This window comes from Pteronotus mesoamericanus, unplaced genomic scaffold (genome assembly GCF_021234165.1).
Source record: "Pteronotus mesoamericanus isolate MK-2021 breed Mesoamerican mustached bat unplaced genomic scaffold, CSHL_Meso_final contig_263, whole genome shotgun sequence".
Lineage (NCBI taxonomy): Eukaryota > Metazoa > Chordata > Mammalia > Chiroptera > Mormoopidae > Pteronotus > Pteronotus mesoamericanus.
Genome location: NW_026555112.1, coordinates 9777384 through 9801778, shown reverse-complemented (window position 1 = coordinate 9801778; position 24395 = coordinate 9777384). Strand labels below are relative to the sequence as shown.

At 40.7% G+C, this 24395-nt stretch overlaps 1 protein-coding gene across 6 annotated transcripts in view; it reads right to left on the bottom strand.

Annotated features, from left to right (window-relative positions):
- Nucleotides 1-24395, bottom strand: part of ANKS1B (ankyrin repeat and sterile alpha motif domain containing 1B) — an 811229-nt gene that overhangs the window by 256985 nt on the left and 529849 nt on the right. For all 6 annotated transcript variants that reach the window (XM_054574655.1, XM_054574656.1, XM_054574657.1 and 3 more), the window contains one exon: nucleotides 21190-21288. In XM_054574655.1, coding sequence (XP_054430630.1) covers nucleotides 21190-21288 — 99 coding nt within the window. The remainder of the gene's footprint in view (nucleotides 1-21189; nucleotides 21289-24395) is intronic.

Genomic DNA, 24395 nt, shown 5'->3' with positions numbered 1-24395 from the left:
TTTATGTGCCCAGCAAAGCATCTCACACGTGGCAGGCATTTGCTAAATGTTTATTAAACTAAATGACTTAATGAACAAACAAAGATAAAATGAGAAATTAATTACAGTAGCATGGCATCTGTCGTTGGGGGGAGATTTGTGTTTTGGACAACATATTATGAAATTTAGGGCTATTTTATGGCCTAACATTAATGCTTACAATTATTTAAAACTATTACAAAGCAAGAACCAATTCCAAAGAGTACGCGGTGTTACCAAGTGCACTGGGTTCTGTTTCCTTAGCCAGTGGCCTTGACTCTGTTATTCACTGACTGTGTAAATCTGGGCGAGCTATCTCACCTCCCTGCACTTCAGTGTTTTCACCTACCAAATAAGGGTGTTGGAACAATGATCTTAGAGTTCCTCAATAATTCCTGAATCTTATAATTCTATAATTTGTATATTATTATTAAATTAGTGTCAGATTTATTAACAAAGTTAAAAAAAAACCTTCCCTATGAGACAAAACTATAAAAAAAAAAATGACGAGACATGACATTCAGTCTGAAAGTTAGATGGCATCCACACTTCTTTCACTAGTCCTCAGCACTATGCTTGCTTTTTTCGAATTAGCAATAATGGGACTCTTTTTCCAGCAGGAACATGTGGTAGGACAGGGTTGGACAGAGACAGCTCCAGGGCCCTCCCAGGCTAGCGGAGTTGCTGAGGATGAATGGCAGTCAGCACGGTAGTTAATCTGAGAGGCAAGGGGGTGGTAGGCATTCTTAATGGTTTCACAATGGGGCAATCTGATTTGATTAGTTGAATCTCAATGTCTAGGAAAAACCTAGGCTGGGGCAGAAATCCAAGATGGTAGTGAAGGAAACTTCAGTCTCAGGAAAATATATATTGATATGTTTTACTAAGCACCTTCCTTGTTGCACTTGGTGTTTTGTTGTTCCACCCAAATGTGCACTGACATTTCCCCAAGGGCCTCTTAAAGCAAGCCTGGGCTCAGAGCACTCATACTGTTCACATCACAGGCGATATAGCAGGGAGAGGTCACTGACTCTTGACCCTAGAGAGTGCTCTGCAGAGTCCTGGGGTTTCCAGGTGGCCAGTCTTGGGCAGCTGAACAGCCCAGGCTCTGAGATGGCCTAATCTCCTTCAACCAGAACAACCCTATCTTGAGTGTTTTACGCAGGTAAGAAGAGGAAGAAAGGCTTTCTCTGCTATAAAAAGAAATGTGTGAAAATCACCAATCTACAAGACTTTTGTAAGATTACATTATGACTACACTTTTATTTTCTCCTGTTTTTATTTGAAGTATTCTGGGTTTGTCATATGTGTATGTACATATGTGTACTGTCTGTCATTATTTATCTCTGCCTAAAACCAGCTTTGTCTATTCAGACAAGGATAATACCTTACGAAATGAAGAAGCCATAGATGTAAGGTTTAGAAAGAGGAGGGCAATACATATTGGGAAAAGATATACAATAGAAAACTACTCAGCCATAAGAAAAGATAAAGTACTGCCATTTGCAACAACATGTATGGATCTTGAGAACTTTATGCTAAGTGAAATAAGTCATATCGAAAAAGTCAACAACAAATGAACAAGGAGACAAACCTACAAAGAAAAACTCACAGGCACAGAAAACAGTGTGATGGTTTACCAGAGGGGAAGGGCGTTGCAGGGAAGGTAGTGAGGGGGGAAGGGGTGAAGGGGGTCATGCATATGGGGACAAAAGGAGATCTGACCTTGAGGGGTAAACACATGGATGGTGTATTATAGAATTGTTCACTTGAAACCTATATAATTTTATTAACCAATGTCACCTCAATAAATTTAATTTAAAAATTGGTAAGAGAAATAAAAAAGAGGGAAAGGTGATATGGCATTACAATAAATTTGGGATTAAATAAAAATAGTTCTCATCACAAGTTATTAACCCCAGGAGGCCAAAAAACGAATGATCAAGATGAGAAGGGCAGGAAAGAGAGTTTCCGAGAGGGCAAGGTCAGCAGTGAGCAAGCGCTGCAGGGAGGGCGGATGAGATGAGGAAGGAGCGGAGTTCAGGGGATCTGGCAAACTAATCCCTGGGACCTCACTGCGAGGAGCCCAGAAGCTTGGCTGTGCCGGGTGCAGGTGTGAGTTAGGGATGGGGAAGTAGCAAGGGCCCTCTATAATGAGTTCAGAGGGGAAGAAAAAGAGGAAAATGAAGATTTTTAGAAGGGACATGGTAAAGGCATGGAAAGGGGTGAGGAACGAGGACTCCAGCTTGAGGAAGGTCTGAGATACAAAGAAATAAGAACTGAAGAATGTAATGGAGGTTGGGGTGGGCTGGAGGGCTTGTCTTTTGCTTTGGAGGTTTTGCTTGTCTTACTTGGAAATTGTAGTGCAAGAAGCACAGCTGGAGCTGCCTTTGGGGTTAGTAATCTTTCTGTGAAAACAGCTGTAAGAGTCCAGAAAGCTATGTGGCTTGGACTTGGTAACAGCTGGATCCTGGCATGGGACCTGGGAGAGGTCCTCACATGGGCAAGGACAGTCATCCACATGGCATGCCCTAGACACCAACACACAAACCCATCATTTATGTCAATGATGTGTACAATGGCCCTGGAGTACAAGGCTTAGCTACTTAAATTTGCTTATGAAGCTGCAATAAACCGTGGCTTCTCTTTTCCCACCTGAGCATACTTTACACTCTCAGATTCCCTGATACGACTTTTGTAATACAGATAGCTGATATTGTCGGGTACGTCCCTCTCTTCCTGCTCCTTGTTCTAGCCTTTTCTTCTCTGTCCTGCTGCTACCCGAGACTTGGACTAACAGCCACCCTCCAAATAAACCAGGACAGGCAGTGCTAACAGACAGTTGGCTGCCAAGTCCACATGCAGGTCTATACAGTAGTGTGAGGATCAAATCTCATACAGGCTTTGAGACCTGGGCTCAGACATCACTGTGCTATTTTAACAGTGGCTCTTAAAAGACTGATTGAACATAAAAGGGAAAGGCAGAGCCACTGCCCACGGGGCCGCAGAAAGAAGCCTATCCATCCCCATCTAGGTGCTATCACTGAGCAACTTTACTGGGAGAGACATGCCTGAAAAAGGGACAGGACTATCAGTAAGAATATCACGTAATAACCCCATGAGACTTTAAAGGTCCCAAAGTGTTTTCACATACATCATCCCATTTGGGAGGGGTTTTAGGCGATCTTCGGGAAAGTGCCCCTTATGACACCTGAGACCCTGGCTCATCCTTGTCATGATACCCTTTCTGTGGGAATTTAAAGAATTAATACACTGGGCCTACTGTTGGCAAGCAAGGAATGAGAAGGTGCTGTGTATCTACAGCCAGGGAGCTGCAAGGGAGACAGATACCCTGTATAAACCTGTTCCTTGAAGCTCCTTCGTTTGGAAGTAGACAGTCATGGCTAGGATTTCTATAAGAGAATAGGGAGGAAACCTAAACCCTCCAAGGTGGGTGCATTGTGTTTGGATGTCACTATGGACTGACAGTTGCAGAGACTGGTACCCTCTCTACTTTTTCCAACCACCAATTGCGCCCCACTGACTAGGGTGCCTGGAGGGTTCAGACAATGGAAAACTCCCAGCTTTGGGCAAGGGCAGGAACAGCAAAGAGGTAATATCTGGGTATTCCTTGGCATTACAAGGGAAAGGAAAGTGCTTTGGACTTGGCGCTGTCCTTCAATGCCTCATGATTCTTATTTTATAAATGAAAGAAACAAATGAAGGTCTATCTCAGAGAGGACCTGAGATATCCCTTATTTTTACAAGTCTTAGATCATGGCGTAAACTGAGAGAGAAGCAATGGACAACAAAGAGTTCATAGATGAGAAACATTTTCAACATTTCTTATCAACTTCTGACAGCACAAAATAGTCAGGCAGTGAAAAAAATAGAAGCACAAGCCAGACTAGTCTAGCCCATAGGCATCGGGGAAGGGGGTGCCCTCTTTCATCAAAGGCGCTGGGCTCATCACAAGCAGAGCTCCCAAAACAAACATGTTCTATAAATCATGGCAAAACAAAAACAATAACAAAACAAACAACAACAATAGCAACTCCAAAACAATCTCTTTATGGCTCTGCAAGCTCTGTGAGTAGACTGCTAGCCGGACACTGGTCTTTCAGCTGCACCTGTGCACACAGGCTGCTGTCTATAGCAGCACCTGCGAACCTGGCAGTTCTCTGTCAGGTAAGATCTGCGGGGATGTGGATGAAAAGACACAAACACGGCCTTTGGGCTTCAGCGATTTTGTTGAATGGCTTTACTGTAGATTTCCCTGAAGCTTTGGGTAAAAGGGGTGCTTTTAAAAATTCAATAAAAGGACATGTGTTTTGTTTTTTTTACTATGTTTTCACTTCTAAAATCCTTACGGTGATAATGTTGACTCTAAAGCCCTTTGTTAAATATCACTATTTGTTTTGATTCATTTCCTTGTTGCAAAGCTCTTTTATGAAACAAGGGCTCAGAATTAAAGATGAAGAGGATTTACTGAGACTAGAACAAGGTGCTGAGCAGTGCTCACCGTCGTTCACATTTCTCAAGCTCCATCAGTGCTGTAAACTATACTTAGAAGAAGACATGGGGTCTCTTTTTGCTCTGACCGCACGTGTTTTCTGATATTCATGTAGCTATTCAGTGGTTAAACAGCACACTGCTTTGCTTTTAACACTTTAAATGCTACTATCAATCAGGAAAATTGTTTGGAACTTATTAGTCTCAACTAAAAAAAAAAATCCTCAATCTTGCATTCTCAGAAGATAATGAATGCTCTGAATGTCAATTCTATTAATTTGATATTTACAAACCATGTCCTTTCTCAGGGCCTCCAGGCATGTGCATAATAACATCACCCACTGAAATGCTTCAAACAGATAAATCTACCATAAAACCAACGTTAGCAGTTTAGAGTGAATAACTTATGTTCTGACTGGGTAGGGCAGTATGAAAGATACTTACATGGTGGCTTAAAATTAGTAAAAAAGTTACAAAAATGAGAACCTACCACCCCATTCATCCATCCATCCACTTAATTTACTTATTCATTCATTCATAACAAATACCTATAGTATGTCTACTATACTATAGTGCTGTTGTGGATACATCAGTGAACAAAACATATACTCGTGCCTGCCAGTCCTTGGGGAGCTTACATTCTAGTTGGGGAGAGAGATAGCAATTAACAAGCATCATAAATAAGGCAATTATATCCAAAGATGATAAGTGCCATGAACAAAAGGAGAAAGTCCAGCAGGAGGGTTGGAAGTGCTGGAGTGTGTGTAGAGGCAGGGAGGTGCTGTACTAGGGGGGGTGGCTGGAAGAAGCTTCATTCAGAAGGCAAGATTTGAACACAGATTTTAAGATGGTGAATTGCCCATGTTTGCAACTAACGGGGAGAGAATTCCAGGTAGAGGGACCAGGCAGAGCAAAGGACTTCAGGATGGAGTGAGCCTGGTACCTATTCACGGAATAACACAGAAAGCAATGGGGCTGGAGCAGCTTCTACAGGCAGAGAGGCCAGGGGAGCAGGTCAGCGGGGGGATTAAGGGTCAGGGAAGGTAAAGCTTTGAAAGCCTTGGAAGGGCCTTGACTTTTATTTTGAGGGAAATGGGGAGTCAGTGCAAGAATTTGAGCAGAGGTGACAGGATCTAGCTTATGTTTCAGCAATATCACCCTGGGTGCGGCGCTGAGAATAGTTAACAGGGAGGTAAGGCTGGGAGCAGGGAGGCCCGTTGGGAGGCCATGGAAGTAGCCCAGGAGAGAGACGATGTGGCTGGGACAGGGTGCCACGCAGGGCTGGTGGAGAGTGGTCAGATTTAGGATGAGTTTCTGAAACACAAAATAAAATGTTCCTGTTCCCTAACACAGACTGGGAATCTGTCAGCTTGACGGCTGCAGCTGCGTGGCACGGAGCTCAGCTCGAACGGAGCTGTGTTCTTCTATCCTGTGCAGGAATGCTTGGATGACAGGCAGGCTTGGACTGGCCGGGTCTGTTTTCAGTGAGGAATCCAGGGCCTCCGAAGGCCCTTCTTCTGCCCAGAGCCGGTGGTCAAGGCATATATATTTGATTCAAGGGACAATAGACGAGAGCCAGAGGGGAAGGGTGATTCTGAACAGGTATCAGGATCTGGTGCGTTGACTGGCCCCTGGCCCAGCTCCCATGAACCACGCCTTAAGAAGAAAAGGATTCAATAAAAGAGCTGTTATCATGAAACATTTTGTGGACATTGGGAACAAAAGTAGTCAGTAGAACTGGCACCAGCAACTTCATCAGCAGGCAGAGATGGTGCCACATTGCAGACATTGGTGCCCTCGACCTTGGGCACCTGCAGTGGGCGATGCTGCGCATACTGGCAGGCTTCAGTGGCATTGGCAGAACACTGAGTTGGCACCGGTTACGGGGCCCTTGGTGGGGAGGCGGCGGTGTTGTAGCCAGCAGCACGGACAGCAGTACCTTTGCTCTGATGCAGCCCCTGCTGTCGTTAGCGACCGAATTGGTGCCCTCGGTGGGGGTAGGCAGCACTGAGAGCACTTTTGGTAAATTCTGGTGGCATTATTTTAAGCTTTGGTGACAGGAGCCATCAACCACAGTAAGCTAAAGCAAGAAAGGCAGAAAAGGGCAGCTGTCACGCGGCCAGTGGTCTGGTTTATAGCACACAGGTGACGTGAGACACCCAGAAAACCATTAGGGGGAACTTCAGTAAGGTCTGGAATATGCAGATAAGTGTGATTCCACTTGGAAGCTCTGCCTGGAATTCTAGAGAACCCCCTTTACATCTGCAGTAAGAGAATGACCTGCGAACATTTCATCACCTTTGGGGTGAGAACAGCAGTCACAATAAACCATAGCTTGGCCCTTAGAAAAATGTTTGTGTTTGTTTTTTTATTTGTTTCTGCGGTTTTTTTTTTCAGTTTAGCATTTATAATTACCTTAGACATTGAAGTGACCAAGAATTTTAGCTCTACTCTTATGAATCCCAGTAGAGAATCAGCTCTAAGAATAATTTCAGTAGTTACCATTTATCTAATTCAACAAGAATTTTAAAGCACAAATTATATATGAAACACCATCTTATTGTATTGTAAAAATGTAAAAGGGTCTAAGGTTCCTTCCTTCCAGGAATATGTAATTTCCTTGGGTACACACTTGAAATATATACAAATATAAAAACATTTTTAAGTGCCAACATTTTTATAAGTTCTGGAAAAGAAAAGATACTGAGTGGGTTGGAGAAATTTGAGAAGAGTTTCTTCTATAGTTTCCCTTGGGGTTTATATGCTGGGAAGTAAAGGAACGCCTGTGAATGTGAGTGTGTGCGTGTGCTCTTTGTATGTGAAAGTGAGCATGCATGAATGAGAAAGAGAGAGAGAGGGAGGGAGGGAAGGAAAGGAGGAGAGAGAGAAAGAGAGAGAGAGAGGCCCAGAGAGTGGATAAAAGGGCATGAACTTGTCACTGTCTCTAGACCTGCAGGAACGCAGGTGGCAACTTCTATCTGAAGTGACTCCCTAAATGCCCTGTTTAGTTAAAAATACTTAATTCTTTGAAATTCAGTTCAAGCGTCATCTTCCTCTTCAGAAAACCTTCCCTGACCCCCATGTACTTAGCTTTTCCTCCTTTTTCAGCTTTTTTTCCCCACAGTAGTTTAGTTGTTGACATATCTGTCTCTTTCTTAAATGTAGGTAGAACTCCTGGCTGCAGGGGCCAAGTCTTACCTATTTTTGCATCCCCACCTCTGAACCTAGTACAGTGCCAAAGCAGGCTGACTGACTGAATGTATGAATGAATCAGAGATTCACCACTGAACATCTGGCACGTGGGTGTTTGCAGATGTTATGCTTCTGGAGTTGCACTAGCTCTTTTCTACCTGGCTCCCATGTAAGGTCAGCTGTTATTCCGTGTATACATTAGTAGCACTTAGAAAAGTGTTCTGTCAATGGCGAGCACCAGAAATGTTGATAGATGAGAATGTAATTGAGTCCCAGAGGTGAGAGGCAGGAAAATCAATCTTCTCTACATTTACTGCAATAATCTCTTACACATTTGTGGAGCAAATTTTGCATTTGAAAATTTCTATACTTCTTAGTATTAGAAAATTGTCAATACAATCTTTTCCCACTAAGCAGGGGCCACAAAGTACAGAAGGCGTAGAGAGTTAAAACTAACGATGCATTGAAGAAAAAGCTCTAACCAGCTGGGATTCTATGATTCGTAAATTATAGCCTAAAATATCATTTAAATTGTATCTAGTTAGCACTTACACTTCATGAATTCATAGAACAATGAAAACTAACCTGTATTTCCTCTTGGAGACATGAAAGAAAGAATTTGGCAATTTCTTCAGTACTAATTTTCTCTGATAAGAGCAGTAGCTATCTGTTAACTGAAAAAAGAAATCAAGCTGAACTTCTATTTACTAAAGTAGGAGATGCTAGCTCTGTGGGAGATAGCAAAAAGTCATTTTCCAAAGGTGACAGCACTGATAGGTCATTCGTAGAGAACAGAAGTGCGATACTCCAGCACCGGGGCAGCAGAGGAAAGCAGTTCAGAGCACAGGCTCTTGAGCCAGGCTGCCTGGTTTCAACCTTGTTTTTGCCACTTACTACCGTGTGGTCTGAGGCAAGTTACTTAACTTTTATGTGCCTTAGTTTTTTCATCTGTAAAATAGGGAGTTAGTTTTAAAATTTAAATGAGTTAATTTATAGTTAACCTAATAAGGCTTAGAACAGTCCTGGGTAAGTGTTGACTATTTTAATATTGTAATAACTATACATTACATTACAAGGTGGTGTCAGATGGATATTAGATTAGATGTGGTGTCTGAATGGGGTGATACTTCATAAGTTATATAAATGTCTAATCACTATGTTGAACACCTGAAACTAACGTAATATTGTATGTTAACAGTAACTGGAAAAAAAAAACGAAACTGTTGACACTTAACACGGGTTTGCACTGCAGTAGCTTTCTGAGCATGCCCAGGAACGCCTTGAGGGAATGGGGATTTTAGGTCCCCAGAAGATCAACCATCAGTTTAGAACAGAAAGCCAAAAGATGGAAATCTAAAATCTCATTGATCATCAACAAAGAAAGTAATCATAAAGAAATACGATGTAATGAAAAAGGGCTTAGCTTAGGGGTAGGAATAATATTAACTCCGTCCATTGAAGTGACTACAGGTATCTGCTTGGGCTTGAGGAATTTGACTCATTGTAGCTTAAAAGGAAAAGTGATGGATGAAATTTGCAGCTGGATTGATGGCATTAGCTGTATTGCAGGAGATGGGTATTACAAATAAGAAAAAAGTAGCATATCTATCAACCCAAATAAGCTAAGCAAATGCTGTGGGTCATTCTTTGCTTAAAACTCCTCACAACAAAGAACTTTCACAGGTGCATAGGGATGGCTTTTTGATTGACCTGCCTCCTCCTCCAGAAATCCTTCTCAACAATGGAGACCTTCCTTTCCATTTCAGTTGCAGAGCTTGTATTTTTACCTCTATTATAACTTTTTCATGCTTTGCTTTATGTTGAAATCACTAGAATATTGGCCAAACTTTCTTTGCTAGACTGTATCTCTTGGAAGACAGACATTATGTAATTTCATCTTTTTTCTCCTTGCACTGTACCTGAGACACAAGTAGAGACCCAATGAACTTGTAAACATAACTGAACAGAGAATTCTCACTTGAGTTCTTTTGATCAAACATAAGAAATATAGCCAAATTATATTCAAGCATTAAATTAGAACTTAATTGTAAAGGGAGGGAACAAGGGCTCATTCAAAATGGTGGAGGTTTCAGAGCTCTTGTATAAATCTACATATTCTGCATTTCTATGAAATTACAATGCTTTTGGGAATTTAATGGAGCTGCATTGTCAAGATCTGACCACTCAGCTTCTCAGTTCACCTTCATTGCATACGTGTGTTGAGACCTTGCTGCTTGAAGTACTTTCTTTATTTCCACTCTTCTCCCACTTTCAGCTTTGTGTTGGGAATTGGTTAGATTATCTCTAAGAGATACAGACAGGACACCGCCCTCTCAGTATTATACTTATTCATTTTATCTCTTAGTTAAGAAGATCTTAGTTATGATTTCAAACAACTTCTCTTCTAGCGCCTGATGGGTTAAACTACAATTCCAAGTGTATTTAACATAATTTCGTGGCTGATGATCAGATTTAAAAATTTAGCCATTTTTGTTTTTTATCTGGAAAAGAAATACCCTGTGAGCAATCCACTCACAGTGGATGGAAAACTCACTTAGCAATGCGGTCATGTGCGTTTTCAGTCTCAGGCTCTTACCTCAGTCGCTGGGTAATTTTGGGTTATTTTTTTGGCCTAGGCAACAGCAATGTCAAAAATTCATTAAGCTTTGTTAATTCACTGAGTGTTTATCGAACAAATCCAAGTGGTTGTAACTAATATGAATTTAGTCTTTCTAAATGGCAAGCACTTCATATGCATTTTTAAAATTTATAATTTGCAATAATCTAATGTGGCAGGTTGCATTATTATCTCCATTTTACATATGAGGAAACAGAGAATTTCAATTTTTTGCCCATGGTAACACACGTAGGAGGTGGCTAATCTAGGATTAAATTATGTTAGGCTTTATTTATTTATTTATTTATAGAGAGAGGGGAAAGGAGGGAGAAAAAGAGGGAGAAAAATATCGATATGAGCGAGAAACATCGATCAGTTGCTTCTTGTACATGCCTTGACCAGGGACTGAACTAGCAGCCCAGGCATGTGTCCTGACTGGGAGTTGAAACAGCAACCTTTCTATTTGTGGGACAATGCCCAGTCAACTGAGCCACACTGATCAGGGCATAATTTCATAAAATATCTATTCAGCGAACAAATAAGAGATTCATTTTGCTTATTGAAGTGTGAAGTAGTATTTTTTATTTATCCTTAAAGGACTGAAGGAACCTCACTTTTTTCTTGGTTCACCTTCAATCTTCTTTAAAATTTTTAATTAATGTATACTACTATTGTACATACAATGTGTTAAGCTCCATGTTAAGTGCTTTACAAATATCGAGTCATTTAACTCTTACAACAACCCTATGGGGTAGGTAAAATCAAACCCAGGGAGCCTGCTCATGTTCCCAGCCATTACACCAGGCTGCTTCTTGGCTAAATCCCACAGAAATGTCATTTCCCTGAGTTAAATGCTCATAAGATGTGTCTTCATTCTCTCCTATAGAATACCCTTCCATCTTGCCCATCTTTCCTTCCTCTCTACCAGATTAAGGAAGAAAATAAAGAAGTTGTTTTAGTTCATTCCATGATGTCTTTTCTTCCTTGAAACAGCACTGCTTACTGTTAGCAAAACTTCTCTCAGGCCATCTTCAAGGACAGGCAAGGGGTTTGACCCCGCTGGCCCCTGGACAATGGATAGGGTCTACGTCTACTTTGTTTCTTCCACATTTGTCTCCTTCCTGCTTCTTCAGGGCTTTGAGGTCCCTGCCACAGCCCTTCCCATCCTTGAGAAGGGAAGTTAGTGGTCTATGGAGGTTGCAAGAACTGCCTTTTAAGCCCGAAACTTAAAAGGAAGCCCAATTTTATAAATAATTCCTTTTCTTGCATTTAGTCATTTGGTCCTTTCCTGTCCTCTTACACTTTTTCTCACAAATACACAAGCATCCTCAGAGCCTGAGTCTCTGATCCACCCTGGAGGCAGTTGTCATGAGGACAGACATCTGGGATTTAGTTCCCACTCTGTCACTAAGGGACAATCTGCTTTGGGGCAAGTCATTGAGTATGACCTGGATTTGGTTTCCTCACCTGTGAAATGACTCAGGTGTGAGGATGATCTGTTCTTTTAAGGTCCTTTCAGGTCCTTTAAGGTCCTTTCAAACTGTGACTTCCTTGGTATAATTACATAAAGAAAAGAAAGTGCTCAGATATCTGAGTTTCTTTGCTCTTCCTACTGATTGCAGTATCACTCCAAGGAAGCCACTGTTCTTTACTAAATGTGGGTAAACTTCTCAGGCTTGAAGGATGGCAGCTGCTGGGGATGGCAATAGATCAGAACCTCGTTACTTGCAGGATTCTTCCCTATTTCTCTGTAAATATTCAGGGGAGATAATGAGTAAACTGATAGTTCAGTTTTCTGATTTACATAATAAACTAATACAAGATAAATTCATTTAAAAAAAAACATTGAAAATCCTCCCTCTTTCACTAAGGGAGAATGCAGCAGCTATCTTTCTTTCTGAAATTGCATTAAACCTTGGAACAGAGAATTGATTAAGTACAAGGACACTGCATCACTTTCACATCTAGCAGTTCTATGGATATCTATCCAGCCCAAACAGCTAGAGCTATTTGTATTCACTCAATTTTGTCACTTCAAATGGCCCAAAGAACTTTACAGGCACTGGATATTCCTTCTCCCAACATACACTTGAAAAACAGACTAGTTATTGGTTTCTGCTTTGAACACAGAAAGCATGAGGCATGGGTGAGGACATCATTCTAGGATGGTGGGTCTTATATCCCTGAAGGACTTGCCTTCCTTCTTTCTAAAACATTTAAATACAAAGGTATGCAGTTGGAAAATGTCTTTGGGAGTCCTAACCTGACCCATTCAGGATTGACCTCTAATCTGCATTCTTGTTTGATCCAGTCCAGTTTGATAAACATTAACTCAGCATTACTGTGTTCAGGTGCTAAGGGCTTCATGCTTAGGAGATAAAGACGAATATGACAAAGACCTTAATCTTGAGTGAGAGAGACGATCTAGTTAATTGGCAATTTGATAGGGTGTAATGGGAGCATGGAAGAGTTAAATCAGCAATGTAGCCCAGACAGAGAATATCATAAAAGGTTTCTCCGAGGAGTACATCTTAAGGAATGAATAGGAGTTACCCATCTGAAAAAAAGGCAGCAGTTGAGGTGCAGAAAGGAGAAGGTGTTTCTAGCACAGAATGGCTAACCTCTGAGGAATTCTGTTACCTCTTCCTGGGGGGGCAGACTATATGCCTTGGCTTACCTTGCAGTTTAGTGAGGATCATATAACTGAGTCCTGGTAAATCAAATGTGGTCTAAAGTAAGTGATGTACTTCCGAGTCTGGCAATAGGTCCTCTGGTGTTCTAAGCTCTTCTCTATCCTGCCTTTATGGAAACCCTTAGAGAGCTCCGAGGTGGGTGAGCCACATGAACGGAGAAGCCTGGATCCCTGAGTCACTGATTGGAGGAGAGCTGTCAGACCCCTCGTTGGATTTAGTATAAGTGAGAAAAAAATTTGATAGGGTTAAGCCGCTGAACTTTTGTAGTTGTTTGTTATAGCAGCTGGAGTTTATTACCTGATTATAGAGTGTGCCAAGCTAAGGGGGAATAATAAAAAAGACCTGAATGACATGTCACTTCAAAATTTGTATATTCTAAATTACCTAATTTTTTTTTTTTTTTTTTTTTTTACTGTAAGGTCAATTGCTCTTTAGTCCTTCCTTATTCTCTATGGCACCAACATCTCTCCTGGGAAAAAACTAATCTTTTACAGTGAACTAAGTGATCTAGGTGAGCATATCTGTTTGTTCCAGAACCATGAGACATGTCCAGAATGAATGGAGCTTGAAACGACTCCAGGAACACTGCAGTGCATCTCAGCAAGGACTAGACCTACTGGAAGTGGAACATCCGATGCCCTCAATTGTGTATTAACTTTAGGTTAGGTTCCTCATGCTAATGGTGCGTACATGTGTGTGAAGTTTTTTTGGTGAGTATATCTTTAATGAGATATCCGCAGGGTAGTAGGTCTGCATTCTGTGGCTCAAAGTTTAAGATACCAGATGGTGAAAAGCAAGAAATGCAAGTAAAAACAATGAGGGTAGATGGAAAGTGAGGGATGGCATGAGAGAATGAAAAGTTACCTTGTCAGGAAGTACCCTGAGAGCATCTGTGCCTGTAGCCTACATTTCATCACTGCCCTTTTGAAAAATAGTAGAAATAGGAGTAAGTTTCTATCATTTTTCTAAGTGACAGGGAAATAAGACTAAACTTTCTTTTCTAAACTCTTAAAGAAATGACATTGATTGTATCCTTTCCCCCTAAAGCTCGCACACATCTACACTAGCCATCAAGACTAGAATTAATAACATCAGAGTTTTAAGGGCCTTGGAAGAACTAGAGTCTTTAAGAACATTGTCCTTAACAGGAAGCCATATTGAGATAATGCCACATTCATAATACTCCTCTTGAGCTCTGAAATAATTTGCGATCCCCTTATACTAAGACTTTATTTCTGGAGATATTCTTTTCTCCTGTGACAGACACAGGGGTAGCAGAGTGACAGCGATGACCAAATCTGGCCCCCAATGTTTTACTTTATTATAAAGTGTTTGGAAACAAAGCCAGCCTTTTTTGAGGGCAAGTTTGTGCTCTTCAGGTTGCCAGTTTCCACCACTGCACATTGTCTTGCCTTTAATGACATTTGAGTTCTCAGTTCCTGCCAGTGTGTCTCTAGAACCCCGGGGAACAGATTTTGCTTTGTTAACTGTCATCTTTATCTGTGCTCTAATCAGATCTAAAGTTAAATAGTCCCCTTTTCTTTCTTGCTTTGTTAGCTTTTTAAAATGCATTTTAACTTAAATATATATATCTAGCAGTTCTAAGGATGTTTGCTAACATCCTTATATCTAAGGATGTTTGCTAACATCCTTAAAGCCTTGTCCAATAGACTTTGACCAATTTACTTCCCTAATATGGATGGAAATATGTGGTTCTCAGCAATGAGGCACCAACTAAGAAAAAATGTTTATAAAATTTGTCGTGTTTTATGAGATTACTTATTTGTGTGAATTATTTAGCCTAATGGTGTTCCAATCATGAAGGCTTTATGCGCAATTGACAAACCTCTAACACGTCCGTGCCTACATTATATATCATTCTACAGGCCGGAGGCATGTGACTCTTTTTTGAGTGATATCAAATGTGGCTTCTGAATTATCTAAATATGAATAGTGCAATCCCATGAGGATGGCCCATGGAAATGAGATGCTTTTGTTGTTGCTGTTGTTAATGGGTTATTCCATTTTAGCCACAAGCGTAGACAGTGGCAATGCTCTGAGATTGTCCCCCATGATCCCACCTCCTGGGATTTACATCCCTGTGCAAACCCCTCCTGATGTCTGGGGGCTGGGTCTAGGAACTTGAGTCTAATAAGGAGAATATGACAGAGAATAGGATGTTCTCATCTCAGGAAGAAAATTATTTTTCTTTTTTTCTTTCTTTTCTTTTCTTTTCTTTTCTCGTCACTGTATCTCCACGAGAAGATGGATGTTAGCTGAACCTATAGTGGTAATCATTTCACAATATATTTAAGTCAAATCATCATGCTGTATATCTTAAACTTAAATAATGATGTATGTCAATTATTTCTTAATAAAATGGGAAAGAAAAGAATAAAAGAAAGAATGGGATTTGTGAAAGACTGTGACTTCCATTTTGCTGGCACTTTCTTGTCCTCCCTCTTGCTTGTGTGCTCAAGCCAGGCGCCTGTTGTGAGGTGTTTTAAGAGGAGGCCCATGTGACCATGGACTGAGGGAGGCCTCCAACCAACCATCCATGAGGTACTGAGACCGCAGTCTGAAGACCCCCAAGGAACAGAATCCTGCCAACATCCACATGAGTGACCTAGAAAGTGGTTCCTTTTCAGTCAAGTTTTGAGGAGACTGTAGCTCTGGTGGAGATCCAGAGTCAGAGGACCCAGCTAAGCTGCACCCAGACTCCTCACCCACAGAAACTGAGATTACAAATATTGTTATTATATACCATCAAGATTTTTGGGTAATTTGTTATAAAGCAATAAACAACTAACATAGAATCTTATTTTTCTATTGGAATAACAGATAACTTTTTAAAAATAAAACCCTGGTATCTCAAACTGAGGATCAGAAAGGGGGTAATTTAATCCAATCAGAGGTGTTCAGTGAAAAAAATAATTAAAACTATGTAGACCATTATAAGTTGGTTAAGTTGAACTGAACTTAGAAATAAAAAGCAGCTAAAATGCATGTGTTCATTATGTTCATTATGCAGTAAAGTAGAGGTAGAGTAGCCATGAACAAAACAGTACGTACCAGAAACTGTACCATGATCAAGAATCCTGTGACAACACCATTCAGTAGTTATCAAATATTTCTGAGTTTGAGGATTGAGGAATGGTGACACTTAACGGAGGAGAATGAATAGGCAAGGAGAGAGAACATCAGAGAGTCAGGAAGACAACCAGGTATCGTGGAAGCCAAAACAGGACAGAGTTGACAGGTGACAAGAATATCAGAGTCTACCAGAGGCAAAGTAAGGTGAAGGTGCAACAGTGGGGAATTGTAACCCATCCCACCATTCTTTTGCCATTGTTTCTGTAATTGCTGACTCTGATTAATATGCAGCTTGTAGATAAACAGCACGTTTGTATAAGAATCCTAGGAACTAATTTAAAAAGATGCAGACTCCAACCTTCAGGCATCCTTGCTCTGGAAGATTCACTGATCTTCAACTACAAAACCAGGATGAGAAAAACCAGAATGACGCACACCAACCCATTGTCTGATCAGTTTCAAGGTCCTTATCGGAATGGACTGTGCTGTGCTAGTCTGCACACAGAGAACTTTTCAACCCCACCCCTTGATCTCTTTATTCTGCTTTCCCTCTCCCTCCTTATAAAAACCTCTGCCTGCACTGTGATATTCAGATGGGCTTTGGGACAAGAGCCCCGCATCTTCTCAGGGGGCTGGCACTTGAATAAACCACTTTCCTTTTCACTAGCCCGTATCTCATGAGTTTGGCTTTTCTTGTGGCAGGCAGTCAGACTTGTGTTTGGTCACAAAGGTAGAAAGGCGCTTACAAATTTCTGCTCTGCTTGTCACTGGTGACCTTAGCACTGGTTGGGCAAAGGAACTCATTAAACACAAGTAGATGGAAACATGAACAAGGGAAAGGGGAATAGCGAGGAGTTAACTACTTGCTACCAAGTATTTGGACAACTACTAAATAATTCCAAAAGATATTATGGAACAGGGAAATATTAGAAAAGGAAGTATTGAAAAATGAATGAGCACGTGACCTTGAGGTTGCTAGCGTGCTGAAATACATTTTCAGTTCAGGATGAGAGCTATTAAGAGAGTAGATAAATATGGGCCTTGATGTGAAATCCCACAAACCTTTAAAATGAATACCTTTTGAATTCCTGACCTCCAGTTGCTATATTGTCAAAGGACAAAAGAGATTATGCCCTTTCTAAAAGGATTTTAGAGGATTATCCAGAGACCTGGCCACAGAGAATTCTTATCTGGTCAAAGGTAAATTATACAGTTGCAAATAAGTAACCAGATAATTTCCCTGTGTCAAAGGGACAGAAATAAAGCCCATTATGCTTACAGTTTCTAAGAGAGTAAAAAATAAGCCATTTTCTCATGGGACTTTTGGTATGTTACCTTTCTTAAAAAGTGAGAAGGGTGAAGTTTGATCTCCAGAAGTCCAGGGAAACTTTTAAACATAAAGACTGAGTTGAGGTTGGTGAAAGAAGTGGATGCTGGGTGAAAATTGATATTAAGCATGGCTACTAATGGTTAAGTATTGCAAAAGACAGAGGGAAAGAATGGATGGAAAGAGAATTGATGTGCTTATTGATCTAAAGGTGTCTATGCTTACAATATATATCGAATGTGTTCTGCATGTTCAATGTATCAAGTGTACTTGAGAACATGCAGACCTTTGCAGGGGTGAGCATTTCAATATAAAAAGGGCATATTACAAGAGAACCATTCTTACCAAAGGAATAAACTTTCATCTTTGATACTTGAAACAATAAATAACAAATAACGCATGAAACACATGCTTTGAAGTGTGCTAACAGATCAAGATTGCACTTAGGAAATTACCTTTTCTCTGTTTAGGAACAATCTCCCCAGTTCCAAAATACAGTATGTTAATTGAAGGATCTCAGGTAGCAATCGCAGAATATTTTTCACGACAGATGAACACGAATACTCTGCAGACCCAAATTGTATAGACAAAATGAAAAGACATTTTGTCCCTTTTCTGGCAGTGCAAAGTTAGAGTGAATGCAAATGAATGTGCTGGCAGTAAAATTACACTATTAACCATCTGAAGATCGGGCTCATTACCTAAGAAAGCAAAGCATCAATTTGTAGCACCATAACACTCTGTTTGTGCCGCTGAGCACGTGTTTGAATGTTTTTATATATTCTCTGTGCATTTGGGTGCATAGTAAGCACTTTGCATCAGCCTATTGATGGAAGCTTAATTTTGTATTGTTTCCATTATATTGTTTTCCTCTAATGGGGATGATATTCTGTTTTAAAAGTAAACACTTCATTTATTCTCCAAATAATTCTGAGTTCAAGTTCTTTTGTTTCTCATCAAATGGCATGTACAGGCTTACAGATACATTTTAAAATTGAGGCACTCTTTGATTTAAAAAATTATATTTGAATAACATGTGAGGAAAATATCCATTGACTCAATCACTCATTCTTTCATTCTGCAAGCACAGTGGAAAATTCAAGGATGGACGTGACACTGTTTCTGCCCTCAGGACGCTTATAATAATATTGTCAGTCCCTTCAGGCAGCATAAGCATAGAACAACAAATCTTAGAGGAAAGATAGAGCAGTGGATTCCTTCATTTCACGAATGCTGTTGACCACCTACTGGGTGCCAGGCACTGCTCCAGGGAGTGGTATGTGGAGGGGGGTAAGACAGCCACAGTCCCTGACCTTCTGGACCTTGCATCCTTGGGGAGAAATGGAAAACAAGAGATAAGACACACTTCGGGTAGCCATAGGTGTCATGAAGAAAAAAACTAAAGAAGGACAATACAAAGGACAGTGATCATGAGCGAGGACGGTGATTTGGAGAGCTGCAGGCCTCTGAGGGGAGGTGGTGGCTGAGCGGAGATTCGATAACGCATAGAAATGAAGATCTGAAGTAAAGGCTTTCTGGGCAGAGACCAATGTGGAAAGGCCTCGAGGCAAAATGACCTTGGCATATTTGGGAACAAAAAGATAGCACATGACTAGAGTGCAGGAGAAGGGGAGAGTGAGAGAAGCGGTCATAGATGCCAGACGGGGCCAGATGCTATTGAGTTTGGGAGGCCACTGGAGATTTGAAGCAGACTGTGGCACGTGGCATGACAGTTCTGATGCTGTGTGGAAATGCAAGTGTAGAGTGGGAAGAAGGGTAATCGGGGCAGAGATGAGGCATCTGTGAATTGCCCAGGCTCGAGAGAACCAAGAAGTGGATTTAAGCAGCCTAACCAAGAGATAACAGGTTAGAATCTAGTGTAGCCCAGTTAGAGGCAGTTGGTTTGAACTGTGGTGATAATTACCAAGATGGTGAGAGGCGGTTCCACTTCAGGGGAAGTTTCAGGAAGGAAGCGATATGGAACTACCTGAGCTGACCTTCAATGATGGGCAGTACTGTGAAAAGGGGGAGTCATTCACTGATTTACTTATTGAGTGTCTGCCATGGGCTGGGCATTGGTCTGGGCGTTGGGGATATAGTAGTGCAGAGCCCTTGCTGACAATAAGGAGAAAACTTGCCAAGAAAATAATATTTTAAGTAAAGATACAAAAGCTGTGAGGTAAACAATACACGTAAGAATTACTTCTAGAATTACCTCTAACGATGCTTTATTTTTTTCCTTTTAGTGTAGAAAACTGTATGGTTAAACTCCTTTGTATGCTTGACTCTCCTTGGATTTGCAAAAGCGTAAATTCTATCAGTAGAAACTCCGTTTGTTGTCAGTTGGCAAATTTCATCAGACCACTTCCTTAGAAACAGTAGTTAATATTTATCTTTCCCATTCTGCTCCCCAGCCTCAAAGCTGCCCACCCCACCCCGAATCTTTCCCCAGTAGGGTGACCCCACTTTGACTTTCTTCCTTCTAATTCCTATTGTACACTCCTCCGGAATTAACTGACCTAACGCATTCCTGTCGTGTCTGTTCCCCAGCGCTTACAGAATAAATTTCCAATTCCTTAGCCTGACATCAACTGACCCAGCCTACATTTTCTGTTTCTTCGCTCTCCAACTGTTTTAATCAAATTGGATTTTTTTTCTTCTATTTTGAGAAGTTATTTTTCAAATTGTGCTGAAAAATAAGAAAACCTAAAATTTACCCCCTTAACAATTTTTAAGTGTACAGTTTAGTGTCGTTAAGTACATTCACACTGTTGTGTGAATCCCATTGGATTTTAAGTCACACAGTATCATTACTCCCCTAATGCTTCTGGCCATTTGTTGCCTGGACCGTACCTGCATCTATATGCTTCTTGCTGGCCCCTGAAATGCCTTTTCTTTTCATTACCAATTAAAATCCTACCTGTCTGGAAGACCAGTGCTCAGATCCTACCTCTTGCTTTAGGCTCCTGTGAAACCTTATCTGGACACAGAAGGTCAACTCTGTTGCTAGGTAACATACTGCTTACAAAAGGCATCTGGACTGGGAATGTTCATACATGCACTATAAATACCTGATGGGGATGGTGGACCTCCCTGAATGATGACTCTTGTAATTAGGCAGGTCCCTTGTCCTTGGAGGTTAAGCCTCTGGAGTTGTTACAAGAGATGGAGAGCAGGATGTTAGATGCGGGGGAGGGGGGGAGAGGAGGTGAGGGGTTGGAGGGACTGAGAAAAAAGGAAAAAGGACTCATGGACGTGGACAACAGTGTGGTGATTGCTGCGAGGAAGGGGGTATAAGGGGACTAAATGGTGATGGAAAAAACTACAATAAAGATAAAATTAAAAAAGAGAGTGAGAGAGAGATTGCCTCTTACTGGGCACGAGGTTTATAATCCAGGAACATTCCCCAATCCACCCAATATTGACCTTACCTTCTTGTACCCTGGAGGCCTGGACTGGTGTTTGTACTGAATAAGGATCCCACTGAAGAGAAACTCTGAAGCTGCCCTGCTGGCCAGCAGTGCTTCCTGTATTGCATCCTTATAGGGAAATCTAAAGCTGAGGATGGCACATAGTAGCCTTGCAATGCTGACTGTCTACCTGAACCTAAGAAGACCTGCTTTGGGGAGTTGCGCTGATATGCAGAAATGTTGCCCTAAATACTAATGTCCCTTGCCTTAACCTGGACTTAAACCACTGGGGCTGTGCCCGCGTGAGGGTACTGAAGGGCTGCTTACCTTTGGAAGGAGCTGGATTGCCTGTAGAATTCTTTGTCTGTGCCCAGAATTAAGGATTCCAATTTCCAATAAATCCTGATCTTCCATAACATTGCTTCCCTGAAACGAAACCAGAAATGTTATAGGTTAAATCAAACATTTCTATTACGGGCAAATAATGATTTATTTAATAGAGAGACAAATAGCCAACATGTGATCTGAATTTTATAGACCAAAACAGAGTCATTTTTCTATGAGGGTAAGGTCAGAGGGGGTGCCCTATGTTGAAAGTTCTGGGAAAGCGTCCTTTGCCTCCCCAATACTCTCCTAGCTTACTATTTCTGATTGTATTTTCTGCATGGAGGATTCATTCCTATGATTTAAAACCTTGTCCCTCTAAAAATGTAAATGCTTCTAGGAAGTGTTGCCATTTAGAACTATCAGTGACCTATACGTTGATAGGAATGAATCGGTTTTGTTTTTCCCCCCAGGAAAACAGATATTGTGAGCAGATGGAAAAATTGCATATACTAGGCAAGTTAAAGTGAGAATTCATCTTAAAATATTGAATACCAGACACCTGGTCTAGACATGGGAATAGAACAACGAATAAGACGCAGGCCCCAGCCCACAGCTGTCTTTACTCCTTCTAGTGCAGTGATGGAAACAGATTGTTCAGAGGCCATTGGAATACGTGTACTGTGATGGTGACACATACTGGGGAGCCCAGAGGGACCAGGGTATGACTCAGAGGACATGATGTCTAATCAGATACCTGAGGGATGGTTAGGACTTAGCATCCCAAAGAGAAGGGACAGAGGAGAGACTGTGTAATGTCCTATAGCTAAGAAAGAACAGAGTGTCCTTGGAAGCATCAAGTTCTGGCAGAAGTTGAAGAGAGGAGCAAAAGGTAGGACTGGAAAGGCCAGCAGAGGCCAGATATATGGGCATTGCATGCATGTGGAGGAATTCAGACTTTGTCCTGCTCACACAGAGATCAACGGATGGATTTTAAGGAGTCACATCATGAGATCCCAAACTTGGTTCAATTTGTTTTCTGTGGCTGGGCCTCAGTTTGCTTACCTACAAAATGATGAAGTTGAGTTACATGATCTCCAAGGACAAGCTAGTTCTGAAATCCTCTGATTTCAATGATGTTTTTAGACCTCTGATTAATATACAAAAATTTAGAGGAGGCATATTTTGTCCCTAAATTTTTATCTTTTGGGGTTTGTAAACTAGTTTGCCTTTAAATTAAGGAGTTTAGAGAAAAGTTCAAGGATTCAGAGCACTCCTTTTTTTTTTTTTTTTTTTTTTTTTTTTTTTACAAATCAAACTTTTTCCTCTGAATGTATCACACAAAAACCCTTATGAATAGAAATTACAGAAGACCCACTTATGGAGAGCAATGGGTACTGGTGAACATTTAAAGCAAAAGATAATGAGTTGGACTCATCAACCCTGGGGGCATGGAGACCACCAGGAGGCCACTGCAGTTGTTCTAGAGATGATGTGGGATTAGACTAAGGTAGTAGTCACAGGAGGCAGAAAGAAGGAAGAGGACTTGAAAACTATCAAGAAGTTTGACTTGGCAGTTGAATGGGTGGAATGTTGGCGACATGAAGAATGCACATTGGTTCCAGGACTGGGCAAGAGGGGTGATTCATCATGCCTTTTCTTGAGTTAATAAAGCAGAAGGGGCCACTCTAGTATGTTGCAAAGTGAGGCTAACATTTTTCCCTGGACAGGGATGGAATAGATGGATGTTAACAATTTAATATCAGACTACAATATAAATGGATCAATCACTGGTCTTAGAAAAATTAAGGTCATTAGAATGGTATCATAGCTAGGGATTTAAAATGGACAAAAACCTACCTACTCCTGAAATCACTCCTATGCTTATGCTACCCTGGCATCCTTGGATGAGGTGGAGGGATCCAGGTATATAGCAGCATAATAATGAAAAGCCTAATGAAAAACAAATAAAGCCAGTCTTGGCAACATGCCACAGGAAACATTGCTCTCAAGAAATTACTCAGTGCACACAATAGAGCATGGCTAAGAATACAAATGACTTCATTTTGGAATGGCGTTATTATTTTCAGAAATGGACTAGTGTGTCCTAAGTGGGATATGTGAAACAATTCACATTTGACTTTCACTCTTTGAGGGATTTTCCAAAAGGAGTTACCCAGCCCTTAGAACAAAAACAGAAAAAAAAAATTTGGCCCTCTGTATTTTAGACCATTATCAGATTTTCCATGAACTAAATTATCAACCTATAACTTTAGCTCAGAAAGTATAGAATCTGGTTTCTTTGACAAATGCAAAACACATCAGGATTCTATAGTCTGAATTAGCTATTACCAATAGGTAATCCTGAAAACTGATTTCAGTGTTTGAATACTGAAATGATTGGAGGAATTGAAAATATAAAGACCACTTTTCTTTCTCTTACCTACTAATATCCCATCTTCTTTATATTCAGTAAAGGAGGAATATTTCATAATTGAGGGGAAGTTAGACTTCTCCTTGGGTCAAATTTCCTAGCATACAGGATAATTACAAAGCATTTTTGAAAAATCAATGAATGTTATGGGGAACACAATGCAAATGGTAAGAATGTGCCTGGGGGGAATGGTACTAATTGTAGAAATGTAAAAAAAAAAAAATGATTCACTGTCCCCAGTGAGGCATGTTACAAATTTTCTGTTTTTGCTCTTATTGCAATGGGATACCAAAAATATCCTGATGCATCACCTAGCCAGTCTTTTGTTCAAAACAACATCAGGCTTGGAAACTAAATATGTGGGTCTGGGTATACTTGTCTAAGTCATATATTACTTCTAAGCCTCTGGTCCTTCCCATAGAGATGTTTGGAACAAACATCTTTTCAGTTCTAAATGCTGGGATTTCAGTCATGTCCAACTTTTGATTAGTATCATTGTATATAAGAACTGATTGTATAATTTGAAATTACATTTTATTGTTTCAGAACTTGTAACCTAAAGTTAGCTTTAAAAAGTAATTACATAGAAGTTCAAGGATGTATTTATTTATTTTTTTACAAATTCATTTCAGTATTAGGAGCTTACAAAATTTCTTATTAGGAAATGATAGCATACCTTATTTTTGTAATGTCATGGATTCTTATAGCTTTTCAGAGAAAAATTAAATATTTCAAGTCTTACAACTAACCATTTTGTTTGTTCTTGGGTAGCAGT